Source organism: Drosophila mojavensis, unplaced genomic scaffold (genome assembly GCF_018153725.1).
Source record: "Drosophila mojavensis isolate 15081-1352.22 unplaced genomic scaffold, ASM1815372v1 contig_136, whole genome shotgun sequence".
Classification (NCBI taxonomy): Eukaryota; Metazoa; Arthropoda; class Insecta; order Diptera; family Drosophilidae; genus Drosophila; species Drosophila mojavensis.
The window spans coordinates 6,780,614-6,802,042 of NW_025318667.1; the positions used below are offsets into that span (position 1 = coordinate 6,780,614).

Genomic DNA, 21,429 nt, shown 5'->3' on the forward strand with positions numbered 1-21,429 from the left:
TCAATAATTCACTCTAAGCCAACACAAGACAATGCACAGGGTGACAGGGGGTGGGGGGGGGGTGGTGTAGGGTTTGTGTAAAGAGAGGAAGCTATGCAGCAATTCATTGAGTCGAGCTGAGTTTTTGGCCTTAAAGCCAGGCTAACAACAAACATGTATTTATGTTGCGTGCCCCATTAGCGAGTCGCGTGCGTGCTGCATGCGGAGTGCAGGCGCTGCTTAGGCCGAGTCGAGCAGCTGCTTAATGCCAACACCTAGCCAGGGGGCGGCTGAAGGGTAGCTGCGGCCACAGACAGCGAGAGGCGGGGCAGATTGTCATTGTTGTAGGCAGGCAGGAAATGTGCCCCACGGCTGTCGCTCCTCATGCGCCTAATTATATGTGCAAATAAATGAACGACCCGAGCTGATTGTGATGAGTGTGTCAGAAGCTCTCTCTGTGTGTGTGTGTGTGTGTGTGTGTGTGTGCTCTGATTGTGTATTGCTGCCGCATAGATTCAACTGCTGCCAGAGGCAGCGGCTAAGACCCGCAATGCCGCCAACTTAATTAGTTTGTTAAGTAGGAAGTCGCTGGATGTGAAATGATTGTATGCACGACTGAATGAATGGCCAAATGAATAAGGGATTGACTGAATGACTGCAGACATGAGGACGCACGACATTAATCAGCCAGGTCCACGTAGCAGGCTGAACAATGCGAATATATCTTATAGAGAGAGACACACACACACACACACACACAATCACACAAATTATTCAATTCTCTGGCAACATTGTGTGTGTGAAATGAAGCATATGAATACATACACACACACACACACACACACACACACACACACACCCACACCCACACATGTATACAGATATGTGTATATATAGCGAAACAGAAAGTTGAGCCAACTTTAAACTGCAAAAAAACAAAATAAAGTAGTGAAATGCCAAAGACGAAATACTGAAATACTAAAATACTAAAATACTGCAAACTGTGCCACACTCCGCCTGCCTCATAACTTTTGAAAAGTGCTACAAAGTATGCCATGGTAAATGGCGACATTGTTGCGCACAACAGCAACAACAATAAAATGGGGCGGGCTGGTCGGTGGGCGGGGCCACACAACAACAACAGCAGCAGCAGCAGCAGCAGCAACAATAAGAGGCTAGCGTCAACTTTGTGCCAAGTTTACTTAATGACCCCGATATAAATTTTACTTAAAACATCATTTTTCTTTACGACTTTCGCTGCCAAAAGCGTCACGGCCTTCAAGCCGAACGGCAACAGGAGCCATTCCCAAGCATAAGGAATGCCAGCAGCAGAAGCAGCGGCAGCAGCAGCAGCAGCAGAAGCATCAGTAGCCGTGGCAGCGGCTGGACGAGAAGGCCGAATGGCACAAGGACACAGCTGCGTCGCACAGCGTCCAGCTAAGGAGCAGCGCGCCCCCGCACGATATCTGCTTCTGCTTATGAATGTAATTTCTTTAATTATGACAACGCCCTTAGATTGATGCCAGCCTCAGATTGCCGCTGCCTCTGCCTCTGCCTCTACCTCCATCTCCATTTCCATTTCCATCTCCATCTCTGTCTCTATGGCCACATCTGCTGCCGCACGACAAATAGCTGGCAATTGCATTTCATAGAGACAAATGACATTAGCGTTCCATTTCTTCTCTCTGTCGTGCAACTCTTTGAGCAGCCAGCGCCATCTATGGGCGACTGATTAAACTAATAATTCCTATTGATCAATACATTTATTTTCGTCGCAGTTCAGGTTATGAACGATGCGTGCTTTGAAGTCTCTCACATCAAATAGTTGAGTACCTCAAAAGAACTTGTTCATGAACAATCAGTGGAACTAAGCGTTCACAAATAACTGGATGAGTTAATGAAACCAGTTGCTCATGAATAGCAGAACAAGTGACTGGAACTTGTTCATAAACAGCAAGTCAATGATACTTGTAGTTCGTAAACAGTTGAACTAGCCAATGGAATTAGCTGTTCATGTACAGTTAAACTAGTCAACGGAACTAGTTGCTCATGTACAGTAGAATAAATCAATGGAACTAGTTCTTCATGTACAAGAGAATAAGTCAATAGAACTTGTGGTTCATGTACAATAGAGCAAGGGAAGGGAGCTTGTTGTTCATGAACTAGCTTATGTGCAGTAGAATAAGCCATGGGAACTTGTAGTTCATGAACATTAAAGGTCATTGGAACTTGTACTAAATGAGAAGTTGAAAAAGTCAATGAAACTTGTTGTGCATGAACACCTGGCTATGTTAGTGGAACTTGTCGCTCATGAACAGCAGAAGACAGTGGAACTTATGGTTCCAAGAAGCCGAAAGAATTAGCGGAACTAGTCGTCAATGGAACTTATCTATTCGCTACACGAATTGTTCATTATAAACCAATACTAGTCCAGTTCGCTGAGCACTGCACTAGTTCACCTAGTTCACGAATCTAATTTGTTCAGATTCGGTGGCTCAAGGCGCAACTGTACTTTGAGTGCAGTTCTTCTACTGTCGATGCCCTACAATTCGCAACTAGCTGAAGCTTGTCTGGCTTGGAGCTAGTGTGAAATCGAAGCTTCTTTGCTTAACAAAATGGATAACCATCCGAATTGGGGCAGAGAATCTGGTGGTTATTTGAAGACGCCCACCTAGCCGGGCTTACTTAAAAAGTTGATCCTTGCCAACCGCGCGTTAACTTGATCAGTGGCACAACTTTGGCGCGACTGGAATACACGGCCTGAGGGAAATGCGGCTCTGTAGTGAAGTCAACTTTCAGCGCAAGTTCTCAATAAACTTGGCTACATTCGGTTGCGCGGTCTGGAGTTGGGGCCAGGCTGTTTCTAATTTTTTTTTTTTTGTTGTGTGTGTGTGTGCGTGGGAGAGGGGTTGTTACATTTTTAGCCGAGTTGGCGCAAAAGTTTTCATAACCAAGCGCGGCTGACGTCGACGCAGACAAAGGGCGAAAATGTCTAACGAATTGAAAAACTTTAAAAGCGCCTTGTTAGGCGCGCTTCCGTTTCCTGTAGGTCGCCCTCGTCGCTGTCGTTGTCGTTGTCGTCGCCATTGCTATCCTACCCCTCCCCTACCCCATTGGCTAACTACACTCACCCAAACCACACTCCACTTCTGGCTGCTGTCTTCCGTTGGCGCTGAAAAGTTCGCTGTGTCAAGTCATCACGGCCGTCTGTAACAGGACTCAAGTCGTGGCCTAAAAGCGTCGACTTTCAATTATTTGGGGTCACACAGTGGGCAGCTCGTAAAGTTATTGATAATGCCATCAATTGAATGATTGCAATGATAATCATATTCATATTTCTTTTCGTTTTCCCCCCATTTACAGTTTCGATGTAGAAAATGGCCAGGGCGCCCGATCACCACTTGAGGGCGGCTCACCCAGCGCTGGTTTGGTTCTACAGAATTTACCGCAACGTCGCGAATCCTTTTTATATCGCTCCGATTCGGACTTTGAGATGTCACCAAAGTCAATGTCCAGGAACTCAAGCATTGCTAGCGAAAGGTAAGTGCCAAACACCAAATAGATTCACATATACATATATACATATTGAAAGTTCTGTACAACATTTTCGGTTTTGGTTTGGGTATGGTTTCTCCTTTTTGCGTATATATGTATGTGTATATGATTTCCATTCATCTAGATTTTCATTTACACTTTAAATATGATTTGAGTTCGTATACAGCATTCACGAGCTTCATAAACTATTCATAATCCCATCCATATCACAAAGTTTCTGTGACAACTACGAATACATACTATGAGCATAAATTTATGATAAGAGCATAATCAACAATTCAAACAACAGCAAACATGGCTGGAACACACCTGACATTGAAAGACAGGAGGAGTTTAGCAGCTCTTTATTATTCCATTGTCATGTACGGCTCTAGGCTTTGCTAGCGTGTGCCACTACTAACAATTTTTGTTCTTTTCCCTTCATTTTTTTCTTTTTTACGTTATTCAATGTTTCATGTGATTCAACTACCTGTATCTCTACCTCTACCCTGTACCCGGTGTACTAGAATTAATTTTTACAGCCCTTTGTGCCTCCTCTTTTTACGTCACCTACTTCTGTGACTTTTATGCTACTCCCATAGTACCTTTCCCAGCAACTACTACCATTTAAACTCTTTGCGCCCGCTCCCCATATAACTGTTAGCACTTTTACTTTATATTGGCAACAATTTCTACTACTATTACTTCGACTATTTCGATTCCCATTTGGGTATATAGTTTTACTTATATATTACTAGTACGTTTTCCACTACTACTACTACTACTACAACTACAAATATTCTTCCTTTTTTTGCACATTTATAGCTTTTTCTACCACTACCACTACACCTATTACAACCATTTGAGCTACTACGAATTGACACTTTTCAAATCTTCCTATTATACTGTAGTATATTTCTTGCCCATAAAACCTCAACTATTACTCTTATTGCGACTTTACTTAACCTTATATTTACTACATATACTAAACGTCTTATACTGTGGTATAAGAAGTGGGATTAAAACTTAAATTTCTGCTCCCATTTCCATTTTCTTTACCTTACTCTTACTGCTTATACTAAGCATCTTATGCTTACAAGAAGTGCGACAAGAACATGAAGTTGAACTTCAATACCATTTTGAGTTCCTTTCTTATACTAAACATCTTATACTATGCTATATGAACAACTTCAATTTCATCTCCTATTTTACTTCACTTTGGTTTACACTTACTTCTTAGGCTAAATTTGGTATACCTTTGCTTTGGAGTAAGAAGTGCAATTAAAACTTAAATTTCTACTCCTAAAGCAGTTTACACGTACTTCTTATACTAAACATCTTATACTATGGTATGAGAACTTAATTTTCTTCTCCTATTTTACTTAACATTACTTTACACTTACATATTATGCTAAATAGCTTATACTATGGTATAAGATGTGCTATGAGCAGTTTACATCCAACATCTTATACTATGGTATAAGAAGTGCGATTAAAATTGGAATTTCTGCTCCTATTCCCCTTTACACTTACTACATACACTAAACATGTTATACAATAGTATTGGGGTGAGGCTAGAGCTGAATTTTCTACTCCTACTCAACTTTGCATGCACTTCTTATACTAATCATCTTATACTATAGTATAACAAATGCAATTAAAACTTGAATCCTGCTTCACTTTAGCTGACATTCACTTTTTAAACTTAACACTTAGTATATTCTATACTTTGTAATATGAAAGGTGATTAGATTTACATTTACTTCTTATACTAAACATCTTATACTGGTATAAGAAGTGCGACTGGATAGACCTTCCACTTATACTCCTGTTCGTGCTCTTCCTGTCCTCGTAGCAATAGGAGTACAATCCGTGCGAGTTAAATTTGTCGTGAAAGTAGTAGAAACTTTGTACTTGCCTCAGCTGCTTCCTTTTCAAACTACTTTGTCAAACATTTGCTGGTCAACTGCAGCTTCCTCTGTCTGAGTGCTTTTGCCCTAGCTGCTCTACTCCTGCTCCGACTCTTGTGTGGCGTGTTGCTTTGATAACTTTTCTTCTACTACTAATTCCGAGCACTGTACTTTACCACAGTCGATGGCTTCTTCGAGTTTTTCTATTACTTTAATACCACTCTCGATGCCTATAGAGAATTTCTCCTGGGTGTTTACCTCACACCAATAGACGAGTTGTTGCTGTTGTTGTTGTTGTTGTTGTTGTTCCCGTAACTTTTGAACATTTTCATTTAGAAGTCTTAAATTTTTGCTACCAATTTGCAGCATCTGTTGCTATTGTCTGGCTGCCTTTGCTTTTTCTGTTGGAAATGCTGCCACAATTCGCAATGCCACACCTATGTTGCATATATGAGTGTGCGTGCGCGCGTGCGTGTGTGTGTGTGTGTGTGTGTGAATGTGCAGCATCGTTTACGGCATTTGAGGCACTTTGCCACATTTCAATGGCATTGCAGCGCACCGCCTCTGGAGCAAAGTTGGCAACATCATCATCTGCTGGTGGTCAAGAGCCGTCCCATTGATGGCATTTCTGAAATTCATAGCAAGCCTTTTGCCACATCTGGCTGGCTCTTTGGCAAAAATTCCATTCCAGCAGTTCCGGCAACGTCACCTCACCCAAAACCGTCTATATGCTCTTTACGGCTTTGCCATGTTGTCCAACGTCCAATGTCCGCTGTTCGTTGTCCGGCGTCAGCTGCTCTGTGCTCTGGGCCGTGAGTTGACCCGGCTTTGACCATTGTTTTGACAACGCTGGCAGGCATCTCGAATAAATAGCATTGGCAACTTTTTGGGAAGCTCTGGCAATGGATGACAAACAACATTTAGCCACAATTTTTGCTGAACTATTCGGGCTTTGATTAGTTAGTCAGCTTTACCTGGGGGATACCAAATATGCATGCCAATGTCACTCGTATGACACATGAGTGAGCAGCTACAGAGAGAAAGAGAGAGAGAAAGAGAGAGAGAGAGAGAGAGAGAGAGAGAGAGAGAAAATGAGAGTGAGAGACTGAGAAAGGGACATACACACACATTGCATTATACAACTGAAAACCGGAAATACAATTTTCTCTATTTGACAGCCATGTTTTGTGCTCGAGGTGCGACAAGTTTTTCTTCTTTTAGATGTTTCTGCTGCTGCTGCATCAATGAACAATAGGAACAGAATAATTACACTAAACAAGATGAACTATATCAAAGCATCAGGTAGCATCATGTCAAAAGTCAAAACACAACACTGAAAACAGAAAACAGAAATCCGAAATCCGAAAACAAAACAGGCCAGAGCACCACCATATGGAATTAGCTGGGCATCTGGTCAGCGGCCAAATGCAACCTTGAGCAGAGAAGAATTTTACAGCTATTTTTACACGACTCTTGACACTCTAGTCGCCTGCCGTCTCAAAGGCCAAAGCGCCAAAATAAATCGCGCAAAACGCAGATGAAAAATTGCAAAAATATTTGGACCGCAAAACACTTAAGGCCCTCGCACACTTCAATCGCCTCCGTTCCCTCAATTCACTCAAGCTGAAGCGTTTCGCCCATCAAAGCTAAAGCAACGACATTGCTAATACACTATCAAAAGAGTGTTGGCTATAGCTATCAGCAGAGAGCTTAGATCTATTTCACAGCTATCATGGATCAGCATTCTCAACTCATATTGATTTAATTTAACATTGAACTATCCCTATCTCTATCACTGCTCTGGCTATCTATTTCTTTTATCTTTGAACTATCCCTATATCTATCTTCTCTGGCCTTGATATTCTTGAGACCTTATGCTATCATTGATGTTTCATACAAATGAATGACAGTTTTGGATGTGCGTAAACTTACTTTTCTTACCCACTGTATAAATGTCTCTCTTTGTTCTTCCGTTTTGATGTTTGATGTATAGCTTCAAATGCTTAAATTAAATATTTTACTCTAAGCAATTATTGTCGAACTTGCTTATATGTGATAATCAGAATCGAATATTACTATAAGCTGATGTCCTGATTGACGGCTGGATATGTCATAATGTCAATGTGGACTTGTATCATATACAGCCTAATTGACCGCTGTATAATAGGTCAAAGGGTTAATCAAAACCCAGATCTAGACCTACATTGAGTTACCTCCATATTAACCAACTAAATTTCTATGCTAACTTTTAATATTTAAAGAATTAGAAACAATCCCATAAAACCTTAGAGCTACACATAATTTGGATTGATGATAAGGATAACCTAGACCCTTATCTAGACCTACATTGAGCTACCTTCATATTATCCAACAAAATATCTATGACCACATAAACAATTAAGGCAAATATAAACTGTCCCATAAGATACTCGGAATACACCTAAGCTGGATGATGGATCATAAGGATCATGATGGATCATATAGACCTATGTGTTGTGCAGCCTAATTGACTGCAGGATGATAGATCATAAGGAAAACCTAGATCCAGGTCTAGACATAGTTTCAGTTACCCTCATATTATCCAAAGAAATTTCTATGCCAACATTAACAATTAGACCCAAGTTGGATGAGAGATCATAAGGACAGACTCAGGTCTAGAACTATTTATATTGTGTTACCCCCATATCATCCAACTACAATACTACTACACACACAATTCTTACACTCTGAACACCCCCGTTCGATTTAAACTCAACTATGTGCTGGCCATAAACATTATATAATCTAAGCTAGCACATAGGGGTTGTATACAGGCGCCGTTATTGGACTCAAAGTGAAAGTGTCTTTGTGTCATACAAAACATGGTTGGTCAAAGTTGGGGACTGTGCCCCTCCCCCCCTGTCCTCTGCCCAAGTGCAGTGGCCCCACGGCCTAGAACATAGCAACGATTTAATTATACATAGTTGAAATAAATACATATTTTTTTTCTTTTGGTATTTTCGGTATTTTTGGTATTTTCGGGTATATTGTTTGGCTCCCTTTTCGGCCATTTGGCAGCGACAGCAACGCAATTTGCATTTATTTCTCTTTTGGCTTTCTTTATATACACTTTTTTCATTGTTGTTGTTGTTGTAGTTGTTGTTGGTGCTGCTGTTTCGGCCTGACTGGGCCAGGCCAAAAAGTTTTGGGTCTGCTTTAAAGTTTTTGGCAGGCCTCTAGTTACGCTTCGCCCCTACGCCCCTAGGCCCCTAGGCCCCTTCGACCCCGTCCATCCCTTAGACATTTGCTGGCTGTCGGACGTCGTCTTCTAGAGCGTATATACCGGGGTCCGTTCGCTGCGTTTGCTTTCAATCAACTTGAATATTTTTGGTGAGACATATCGCAGTTCCCTCGTCTGCCAGTCTGCCACTTTCAAACAATGTTGTTGATGAGCCTGTCAATTGCAAGCACACACACACACACACACACACACACACACACACACACACACACACACACACACACACACACACACACACACACACACACACACACACACACACACACACACACGTACACTCGGTTATATATACCTTATACTTTGGCAGTGACTGGCCCCAGCTTAGCTGTCATGACAACGACAACGAACAAGTTGAGTGAAAATTTCATAAAGATTTCAACACTAATAACAAATAATTAGCTGACTGACTGCGGCTGGCAAATATCAAGGGCAACAAAATAACAACAACAACACCAGCAGCAGCAGCAGCAGCATCAGAAATGATTCAATTAAATATGTTAGTTAAATGCGAGAGCTAAATGGATTAATAAATAGCAAAAACTTGCAAAACTTGACCAACATTTGATAATGAGTTTCGATCAAAACGAATCGAGGCAGATTAAGATAATAAGCTGCTGATTGAAATTATTCTATATATATCAGGCGTATCGATGATATATATATATATACTTTAATAGTAGATACATTGTTCAGGATCTTCAAGATCAAGCATAGATGAGTTGAAAAAAATAAATTGTTTTTGCCTTGATGGCAAATAAATTTGATCAAGAGATCAAGATTTCGAGGCAGGAAGTTGACTTTAATTTCAATTTCGATTTCATAAGCTAAAACTTTGTTTGATAAAGTGAAACTTGCGGCATTATCAGGCGTTCCAAATATTTTCATAAGACTTCTGTTTATGTAAAAATATCATCCACAATTTGTTTAGGAAATGAGAAAAATAAGATCAAGAGCCCAGTGGCCTTATGCCCAATGTTAATGGTTCGGCTATGGCATTATATATGAACTAAGAAAGCACATCATAAAAGGCTTGCAGAGTACCTCAAATTTTCGCCTCTTTGATCTTTGACCTTCTCTTGCCATTACATTGATTCAAGATTCTGGTGAAAAGCTTATGTTTTAATAGGTAAATTATAGATGCTAAATTCAAATAGAGAACTACCCCATATAATAGCATTGAAATATCCCCAGCCTATCAAACATATCAGAAGTAATCGATTAATTGTGACTTTCAAAATAATTAAAATCGATAGCTAGTGAAAAATTCTACACCGTCAAAAAGAGAAATGTTCCTGATAGTGAAAAGGTTTAACAAGACTTTCAGATTCACTTATATATCAGGCATATCAAATTTATATGCAATAATCGATAACTTGTATGATAAATAGATTAAATCGATAACAAACTTCTAATATCCTAGCCAATCTATGTAGATTCCTAGAATGCCTAGTATATTTGAAATAATTGCTCGTCATACACAGGGTATTTCCCAGTCGTTCAACTACAACAGCTTCAACTCTTATAGTCCTTTATCTCTGCGTAGGCAGCTGAAAAAATCAGCTCAATGTCGGCAACTACAAATCAGTTGGCATCACAAGCAGACGTTGTGGCCGTGGCAAGCGCACGTTAATTGCAGATGGATCAAAGTGCTGGACGAGCTCAAAAGCAATTGATAGCAGGGCCCCAATGCTGAAAGCCATTCAGGCGTTAATTTGCGTTAAATGCCAAGGCGAAAAAAGCAGGTGTGTTTGCCAGCTCGATTGTGGAACATGCAGCAAACACCACAAACGAGACACACACACACACACACAGAGTGAGAGAGTGAGCACGCAGCACGTTTGCAAAATAAAAAAATAAAAAAATAACGCTAGCTGGGGCGTGGCCAGTGGGCGTTGTGCTGTTCTGTGTTTGTTTGTGCCGTTGGCATTTGCAAAGTGTTTAAAATGCAAGTCAGAGACACACAACTGCCATGTGTGCGTGTGTGTCAGTGTGTGTGTGTGTGTTGTTGTTGTTGTTTTTTTGTTAAATGTCAACACTTCAACTTCGACTTTTTGTGTGCAGGCCACTGCGACTGCAGTTGTGACGTGCGCAACAGAATGACGTCATGGCATGGCCCCCGAGCAGCCAGTCGCTTATCTATCAATTGCCGACGGGGTCATTGCCGTCGCATTGTCTACGTCAGTGGCGGTGACTGTGACTATGACGGTGACTGCGAATGTGACTGTGACTGTGACTGTGACTGTGACTGTGACTGTGACTGTGACTGTGACTGTGACTGTGACTGTGACTGTGACTGTGACTGTGACTGTGACTGTGACTGTGACTATGCCTGTAGCTGTGGCTGCCAACGAGCCACTGCTTAGCCCGACCCTTGCCACACATTGCTAAGCCATGAACATATCGTTTCAATCCCATTTGCCACTCATTGCATACCTTAGGGCGTCACGCACAGACAAGCACACACACACACACACATACACATACACAATCAGAGAGAAAGACAGACACATTCACACAGTTTATGCTCACCTTTTTATTTGCATTTAGCTTAACATAATAAAATAAGCGTCAATTATTTATGTAAAACGACAACTAAAATTGAAAGGCCGAAAAAAAGACAAACAAATTTTCAAGTCTTGGAAAATAGGAAAAACTTTTAGTTGAATAAGTCGGTATACCCTGAACTCTGTGCTACTGGTAGGATGAGCCGAGTCGAGCTAGCTATGTCTGTTCGTCTGCAAGTCAAGAAAAGCTCGAGGATCAAATTGTATTTTTATATCCAGAACCCATCAAAAAAGGGAAATCATAGTATAGTTTTGTGAAATATATATTCCTGTATAAATAGACATATATGTATATATATACATATATATATATATATATATATATATATATATATATATATATATATAGTTCATTTTTGTTCTCAATAGCTCATTCGATTTCCTCGTTATCGATAAAATTATTTTATCGATCATTTGATTTGGTATTTTAAGTGCAGATGGAAGCTCTTAGCTGTAATCGGTTCTGAGACTCTATATATTTGGTATTCTGGGAACCTGGTGGTATGGGCTGAGCAACTATTTACATCTGCATATCTCTATCGTGCCTCAAATGCTTAGCATAACAACTCTGCACAGAGTTCAGGGTATTCCCTAGTCGAGCACTACCGACTAGAGAACTCTTATGTGTTTACTTATAGTTTATTGTTTTCTTCTCCTTAGTTTCGTTTTGTTTTAGCCTAATTTCTATATAAGTTTTGTGTTGTCTGTCGCAAGTCGATTGCTGGCAATCGCTTACATGTGCTGCGTTCTCGTACTTATTAGCTTTTCTTTAACTATCTCTTAAGCCTATCGACTTATGATTGTTATTCGTACTATTATCGTTGTTTATTATTGTAACCCTTTTGCAGGTTTAAAGACCAGGAGGCCTCTATACTCATTGACAGATCGTACGTATGCCCAGTTCTATCTATCTATCTATCTATCTAGCTAACTTTCTATCTTTTGTTTGTGTGCATCTAACCTATGTAATCCCTATTTAATCCTGTCTGCCTGCCTGTTTGCTTGTTCAATGTTTGTATTGTTGTTGCCGCTGTTGATGTTGTTGTTTTCATTTTCATTTTCATTTGTTTTCCTTTTGTACGGTTGCATAATTGTTTTGCACGCCTGTCTGCACCGGGCGTTAATTTCTTTTTTTTGTTTTGCCTCTGCCTTTGCCACACTGCAAATAGAACTCTTTTGCGCCCTTTTGATAAAAATATATTTATATATACATATAAATATATTATATATATTTGATATATATTTTGATATTTGCAAATGAAAAAAGGCAATAATAATTTGACGCTGTTTTATATGCATCTCATTTTTTATCAAGTATTTTGTTCGTCTTCTTCTTCCATATTTATTTTAATTACTCAGCGCAATTAGTTAGTTAATTTATTCATTCTGGCCATGTTGGGCAGAGCAATTGTATCCAGCAGTCTAAAACATATTTATACTCTGTTTTGGAGCTGCAGCAAGAGCATATTGGTTTCGTATAACTAAGCGGTCTATAGTCTATAGGAAAAATCGACATATGTATAAACAAACAAGTAAGAAGGCTCTAGTCGAGACTGCTCGACTAGGAGATACCCTGAACCCTCTAAGCTGATATTCTAATCATTCTGCATTTTTATGCACACATACATACACATGCATCCACACTCACGCATAAGCCTGCGCTCTGCTAACTGCGCAGTAAGCAGCGACTGCGCTTGGGCTGCGCTGCAGTGTGGGCAATATTATGAAAATTTATTTGTTAAATAATTTCTTTTGTAGACATACGATCTTAATGAAACTTTCAGAGTGTATTCATATGATGAATATGTGTGTACATTCCAAAGCACGAGCCTCTAGTACTTGAAATGAGTTTGTTACAAATTGGGGGGAAAGGGGGCGTGGTATCCAAAATATGTAAAATACAAAATCTTTGTATCGATTAACTTTATATACAACGCAAATTTGAAGTCTCCAGGTCTAAAAGTGTTCAAATTAGGCTGAAAAAACAATGCCGATTTTTCGATTATTCTCGATAAAAAAGTTATCGGATGAATTATCGAAAAAATAAAGCAAACTCGTACTGCGTATGGTACACACGAGTATGCATGCCAAATTTCAGCTCTCTAGCTCTTATAACTTCTGAGATCGACGCACTCATACGGACGGACGGACGGACGGACGGACGGACGGACAGACAGACGGACAGGGCTATATCGACTCAGCTCGTCGCGCTGATCAAGAATATATATACTTTGTGGGGTCTGCCACGCCTCCTTCTGCCCGTTACATACTTTTTCACAAAACCATTATACCCTGATTTCCCATTTTCAATGGGTTCAGGGTATAAAAATGTATATCTAGTGAATAGCAAATGAAAAGAAGTTTATTTAAATGAAAACTTGCCATAATTGATTAGATATGAATAATAATCAAGATATAAATATAGATTAGTGTATAGATGGTGTTAATAGCTGGCTGGTTTCCTGTGCAACTCTGACTTCTATCGAGGTTTACGCATATTTTATTCAGATTAATCGAAAAAACTTCGATTAATTCTCAATAATTCTCGACAATTTAAAATTCTGTGTAAATCAAAGAAAAAAAAAAAAACTGATCCCCTTGCCATTTCGAATTATCGGAATTCTACTGTATATACATATGCATATATACACATATAATTAAAAGCCGGGTGTCTTAAAAACTTTGTCACTTCTTGAGTGCAGCCAAAAACAGAGTATCTCAGCAATCGATAGCTATCGACTGCAAGTTAGACTCTATATATTATGATATTATATACATAAATCTAATTAACATTTACATTTATACATGTATAATGAAAAAACCGAGTTATTTAAAGCATCAACATCTTCCCCATCTCAATGCGCAACTTCATATCAACTGCGAGCTGCATTGAATATCAAATTTCGTTTGCATAATTCTCGCTGTTTACTCGTTCGATAACTCTGGCAGTGTTTTAAAGCGCAGCGAAAGAATGTCAAAGATTTGCGCTCATACGTGAGTCAGATCACGTTGATTGTTGCATTATTATTATTTTGCCTGTTGGTCCGTTGGCTGAGCAACTCACATGACGTTCCGCGTGCCACTCGATGCGCCACATTTTGAGCGCAGTCATCATTTGTCGCTGTCGCTGACGTTGGGGCAATTAAAGGCGCAAAGTGTGGCCGCGGGATGTTGGCTGACTGAAAGCTGCCAAAGCTGTGATATAAAAACGGGAAGAAGCAGAAGCGGAGGCAGAGGCAAAGGCAGAGGCAGAGGCAGACGAAGAAGAGAAGATGAACAGCACAGCTAATTTAAATATGAAAAACATTTCCTATTTCCTGTACGAGCAATGGGAAAATTCGGTCAGTCCGAATGCAGAAGGGCAAAAACTCGGAGGCTCTTGGATGCTGTTTGGGAAGGCGGTGCTGGCCTGTCGTTGGCAAAATTCAATCACAGGCCATAGCAACCGCAGCGATCTCTCATTCTCTCTGGCAGCGTCCCTTATAGCCATATGTTGCCCGGTTGGCCACATGCAGCGACGCTGGCGTATACGTAACGTACATATTATTCATACGCAGCGTGACATCGGAAAGAAAATGGGATTGGGATTGGGATTGAAACTGGGACTGCGAGTACCAACCAAATAAAATACGTTCTTTTCGCGTATTAAATTTGCCGCCTCAATTGCCGTTGATGCTGCCAAACGAGCCAACATTTTTTGACATGCGCCCAATGCAAATCACACCCCAAAAATATGTGTGTGTGTGTGTGTGTGTGCGTGTGTGCCACTTCTGATGTGTGTGTGTGTGTTTCGGCATGGTTTTGAGTGGCCTCTTGTGTTTTTAATAAAAATGCATCCCACACAGATTTGTCATGCAGTCGGCAAAACCCAAAAACACAAAAACAAAACAACAACAACAAAATGTATCCATATTCTGTGCATTTGAAATTCACACATGCGTCAAAAAGCTGAGCTGTGAAATACCAAAATCGTATTTCAGTTATTTCATTAAGCAACTATCATATTTCACTCAGCAAGGATTAGGGGTAAATGTAATACAAAGATAGATACTTATAGAGAAAGCATTTGTAGATTATTGCAATAATTCTTATAAGACTTTATTCTTATAAGACTTCACCCTTAGACTTGAATTTGGAAGGCATTGAAGCAGAAAAAAAAAATCTTTAGGCAGATCTGATCTTGTGAAAATATATGTAACAGACAGAAGTAGCTACGGCAAAGCCGATAAAATAACTGGTTGGGATTTTTAGCTGAGTCAATCTAGTAATGTTCGCATGGCCACCACAAAAGCTAGAGATTTGACATCTTTAACATCTACAAAAGAATAGAAATAATGTACAGATACCAGATGATCGATTAAAATCGATAATTTGTTATCGATTTTTAAGCGTACCTTGATTATTACAATAGATTAACGCTTAAAATTCACTGTTTGTAATTTCTGTAATGAATGCAGAGATTTAGTATATATCGCATTTTGGATAGCTCCTTCTTCTCATCATATATCAAATACTAGAGACTCGTAATCTAGTGTTTTAGAGACTTATGCTTTAAAAAGTACATTCAACTGGATGTCATTATTGCACTCTGCAAACTTGATAAAGAAACTCCATTCAAAAATAGGATTCCAAGCTTTAGAAATTTTGTTTGTACTCGAAATACTATTAGGTTTCTCATATACAGGTAAAGCAGGTAGTCAAGTTTAAGCATCTGACTGACATATATGACCCTAAAATGTACTGGAACTACGATTAAGCTTCCCATATTATACCCAATTATAGATCATATGAGAAACTTAATAGTATTTCCAGTACATCTTTGGATCAGATTTGACAATCTGATACTTAGAAGTACTTGCCTAACTGCTTTACTGCTTGTCAAGCTGCTCATGAGCTATTTGCTGTTGAGGGAGTTGAGAGTTAGGTTAGGGGATTTTAAGAATTATTCTAAATTATAATATTTATGGAATATCTAATATTGAAACACTTAGCAGTTTAGCAATTTAGAAACGTTTTGGATGAATCTTGAAAGAGTGCCGCTTCAATCAAAGCATATGCTATGTTGCTTTCATTTGTATGTGTGTTTGTGCGTGTGTCTGTGTCTGTGGCTGTTTCTTAATGTTTATGAACAATTTCATCAGGCACTTGACTCGATTCGATGGCGACTGCGCTGCGCCCACGTTGTCTGTCAGTCACGAGATTTGATGTTACGCCGGCTGACCCGCAGTTGGCCGCAGTTGTTTATTAGATGCAGCGCCGCTTGTGGTTAAGTGGGCTGTGAGCTAGTGGGCGTGGCGGGCGTCAAATGATTAACGTAATCGGCAAGCGGCCGCGTGTGTGTGCAATCGACTAGGGGGAAATTGAAATCGAAAATTGAAAATCAAAATGAAAAGCGACGCCGCCCCAGGCGGCGTATGAGTAATAGGCCTATTGGACTCATTATCTCTCTCACACACAAACAGAGGAGATGAAGAAGAACAAGTAGGTTAGCTAAATTGAAAATTGCTCGAAATTATTATTAGAATTACGTGTGTGCGCGCAGTTGCGACTAACCAGCGAGAGAGATTAAAAATAAACGTTAGTAGTTAGAATTATAAATATGCATATTAGGATAGCGCGCTCTCGCTCTCCTCTTCATTGCTGCTCTATCCCTGCCTCTCTCTCTCTCTCTCTCTCGCTGTCTTATGTAATGAGCGTTCATTAAGCGCACAACAACAACACACACAAAAAAATAATTGCAGATCGCTCAAAGGCAGCCAAATGGCAATTTGAGTTGAGAATTTATTAAACATTAGCGTAGGTAAGTGCGCGTCTAGAGTGAAAACAACAACAACAACAACAGCAACACGAAGGCGCTTGACACAGCGTGCGTGCGAGCGAGACGGACAGCGAATGAAATTAATTTTGCGTGAATTGTTGGAAAACAAGAAAAGCGAGAGATAGACAATCAGGTGGAAGGCATTATAGTCAGCAAATTCTGCTCTTTGTTGCTCATAATGAAGTGGATCATAATGATAATGACTGGTGATGAGGATGATGATGATGATGATGATGTTGCTGTTCTTGTGTTATGTCAGGCAAGGACGCGCTGCCTGACTTGCCGGACATTGGATATGTCAACTGTGTGTGTGTGTGAGTGTACCTCTGCGTGTGTGTGTGCGTGTTTGGCATAGCTATCTAACAGGGTGCACTATTAGATTAGCTTTGCTTGAAGTCATTGTGGCTTATAGCTATTCATTTTAGATGTTTCCAATGATCTAGTTTTTCGCTTTGGCATTTCTTTGATGAACTTTAAATATCTCTAAACTAAACTAGACGAGAGACTGTAGCTCATACTCTCTGTGTTTGAGATCATTAATATATACATATATATAGATTAATCATCCTGTAAGGGTGAATATTAAAAATAATTTAAAAAATTAATCATTAGAGATGAGAGAGATTTTCAATGAGAGCAGATGCTTACAGCGACTCGAACAAATCTCTCTTTAGTACTTCTCTGTTCTTACTGTCCCTGGTCTTACCCACTTTGTCCTTCTTCTTCTTCTGCGAATCACATGACCTATGTAAGCTATAGTTATCTATGCTGAGCATGAGTCTAAGACACTTTATTAACTAATAATAAAAACTGTTTATTTTGGTTTGAGATATTTGAATTTTATTTAGATTTTATAGTAATAATTAATAATTAATTTCTCATATTATTAGACAAATTCTTAAAATTGAATCAACTTCTCTTGAAAACTGAAAAGCTGATAGCCCTCCAATTGCTAACCCTTTGTAGGCTCGTAGATGAAAATCCATGAAAAGCCACTGAAATGATTTCAAGTGAAGATATCAGAAAGATTTTTGAGATATCAATTTGAATCATAGCAGATCTGTACTATTTACTATGCACTATGTATATCTATATAGAGTATATACATATACGATATACTCTTAAATCTTAGTTTTGTTTGAATTTTCCTCAACTGCTGAAGACTCTTCACACATACGTATACTACTATCCAGATTCTTCATAGAGATGGGTCTATCTCCATGTTCTATGTGCTATGCGCGATAAATGAATGTGTGTCAAGGCGACACCCTGTATATTTCTATAATTGAGCAAATGTTGTACATGTTGTGTCAGTTCGTTCGTCTCGTTCGTTTGTTGTTGCTGCTGCTCAAGATGAAAAGCAAGCAAAAATCTGAAGCGCGCGCGCAAAATAACAACAACAACAACAACAACGAGCACAAATGATGAAAATGAAATGACACACATACTCTCACAGTCGCACTCACATGAACAAATTTAATTTTATTTATTTATATTTTTATACATATACATATATATATATATCTATATATATTTTTTTTTAAGTTGAATATAATTTGTTTCTTACGTTACGTTCAGCTCAGCTGATGGCTGCCGTCCGTTGCCAGCTGCTCGACGTCGACGTCGACGTCGCTGTCGATGTCGCTGCCAGCGCTAGCGTCGCTTTTCTACAATAATTTTTCTTCTTTTTTCATTCCTGAGCGTGCGAGTTGTGTTTTGAGTTTTGTATTTTTGCTGGCCACGCCGCGGGACGCGCTCATTCTCGGCCAGCGCGCACTCGTGGAAAATTCAAAAAGCTTTCGCCTTGTCGTCTCGCTGTCGCTGTCGCTATTGTTGTTGTCATCTGAAATAGTTCGCTGAATCGTTGTCGAGCAATCAAAGCAATCGGCGCAAAGTTATATAGAAATTGAAATTGCAAATTGCAAACTGGAATTGAAATTGATATTTGAAATCGTAATCGTAATCGTAATCGGAAAACAGAAATCGTAATCGCAATCGCAATCGCAATCGCAATCGTCATCGGCATCGCGTTAGCCAGGCGCTTCCTGGTCTAAGCCAAAGCCGGCTCGAATCAAATGTGCCAATTGCCATAATTTATTTTCACATTCTTTTACTGTGTCTATGTGTATGTGTGTGTGTGTGTATGAGTGTGCATTATCATGTTAAACAAGAACTCAGCCTCGTCGCCGTCGCTGCCGCGCGTGCACAGCTTCTTCAATATGATACCGTCGATCCTGCAGGACGATCTGGCCGTCACCATATTGGCCGATCGCGATAATATGTTCTCGATCAAATCGCAGCGCAGGTAACCCACACCATGACAGCAGCTACCGACGACAGCGATTCAAAATCAACTATAAATTGAGATCGCCCACGCAATATTTTCATCTATTTAATGACAAACAACAAAATACAAATCAAATCGAGCAAAAAACAGCAAAAATATACGCAAACTGTCCCAGCTGCCAGTTTATTTACTTACGCATCTCGACCATACATATTTCTCTATTAATTATGAGCAGACACACACACACTCACATACAGTCAGACATACACACTCACACACATGCTTAAACTATACATCAGTCTAACTATTATTAGTAGAGCAGATATTTTATATAGTCGAAGTCAATTAAGAGCGTCTATTTGCAGCGCCTGCACAGCTTTTAGCTGCATTAATAATGCCTGAACTATACTCATTTCATATGCTCATTGATTTAATAAGACTCATAATGCTTGGGTAATAACTACACAGGTCAACAAAACTAGGAATTTATCAAAGCAAAATATACAGCACAGCTGAGCATCATAAGAAGAATTTAGTGAAATAAATGTTTTGTTTCAAATTTGGGATTAGGCATAATAATTTTAGCTAGGGCCAAGTATACCGATAGCCACCCAAATATGGAATTTTTTAACAAATTTTTAGTTGAAAAATCTTAAAACTGCAGCCAAATCTGCTGCAAGCTATGTTATCGATAATTATTTAAAATCTTAGTTTTATCAAATTGAAAAATAGTCAAAAAGGTTTTTTTTTTTTTTTTAATTATATGCAGATTAGTTGTGTTAGTATATATAAAAAGTTATATAATAATTTAAAAAATTATGATTTTTATGAAATTTTTAATTTGAAAACAAGTTCAGCTACATTCAGAAAGCTCTATGTCTGTTATCGATAACTGTTAAGGTGAAAAGTTAACATTTTTAAATTTGTTAAACTGTGCTCAAATGAATCGATAGCCATATAGCTATAGTTTTAGTTATTAAAACGACAGCTATGACAGCTAGTTAAGCAAAGTTACTAGCCATACAACACATATGCTTAGTGGCTACGCTCGAAAATATCTAAATATCTATCGATAAGTCTTAAAGAGTGAATAGATAAGATAACGATATCTGATGTGATAATTAAAAACCTAAGTTTTGTATACAATTTTTAGTTAAAAACTAGTTAAGCTTCTTTCAAAAATATCTACGTCTATGTTATCGATAACTTTTAAAGAGTGAATAGCTTACATTTTCAAATTAGTTCAGCTGTGCTCAAATTAATCGATAGTATGTGATAGTATGGTTAGTGGCTACATTCAAAAATATTTACGCCTATGTTATCGATAAGTCTAAAAGAGTGAATAGTTTCATTTTCAAATTTGTTACAAAATTTACGCCTAACTTATCGATAACTCTTACATTTCCAAGCAGTGCGCAAATGTAACGCTAGCTCTGTTAATGATAACAAATAATCAAAATTCAGATTTGAAGCCATTTTCTATTAAAATAATATCAATATATATTGCTAGCAATATTATTGTTAACCATTCAAAATGTAAGTTTTTAATTTGAAATTAAGTTACTTTAATCATTTTAATGATTATTAGTATGATTATCAAGGGTAGCCAAGGCTGTGCTATAGACTGTAATGCCCATAGTCGCACACAGCAAACATTCATTTCAAATACACTTTCTGGATGATTTGCGGGAATTGCATGCAATGGCATTCGGGTTGCTTGTTGTTTGTTATCCGGCTAGCTGCATAGATCCTCGGCCAGAACGCACCGGATGAGTCACGAACATGTTTTCTTATTTATTCATTTGTTTGCTATTGTTTTTGTGTTTTGTTTTCTTGGTTTTTTTTTTTTTTTTCTGCGTCGCAGTATTTATAATCGAATAACAAACTAGAATCGCACTAAAGTGCTCAAAAGGAGACGACCAAACGCGAATATGCGAATGTGAACCGAGCGGCGCGACATGATTTCAAATGACAAATCGCTGGCAAAAACATTTCGTCTGGCTGCATAGTCTAGCGACGCGACGGGGCCAAAAGTGAAGAGTTCAAACTGAACGTGT

General features: G+C 39.0%; 1 protein-coding gene across 11 annotated transcripts in view; it reads left to right on the forward strand.

The window, feature by feature from the left end:
* The window catches only part of LOC6586084 (cAMP-specific 3',5'-cyclic phosphodiesterase), a 234,428-nt gene that overhangs the window by 198,203 nt on the left and 14,796 nt on the right, over positions 1-21,429 (forward strand). For 6 of the 11 annotated variants that reach the window (XM_044011465.1, XM_044011466.1, XM_044011468.1 and 3 more), the window contains 2 exons: positions 3,343-3,519; positions 12,116-12,154. In XM_044011465.1, the coding sequence (XP_043867400.1) occupies positions 3,343-3,519; positions 12,116-12,154 (216 nt within the window). Of the gene's footprint in view, positions 1-3,342; positions 3,520-12,115; positions 12,155-19,127; positions 19,391-21,429 lie in introns of those variants that run through there. The other 5 variants (XM_044011467.1, XM_044011470.1, XM_044011473.1 and 2 more) reach the window with 3 other exon arrangements.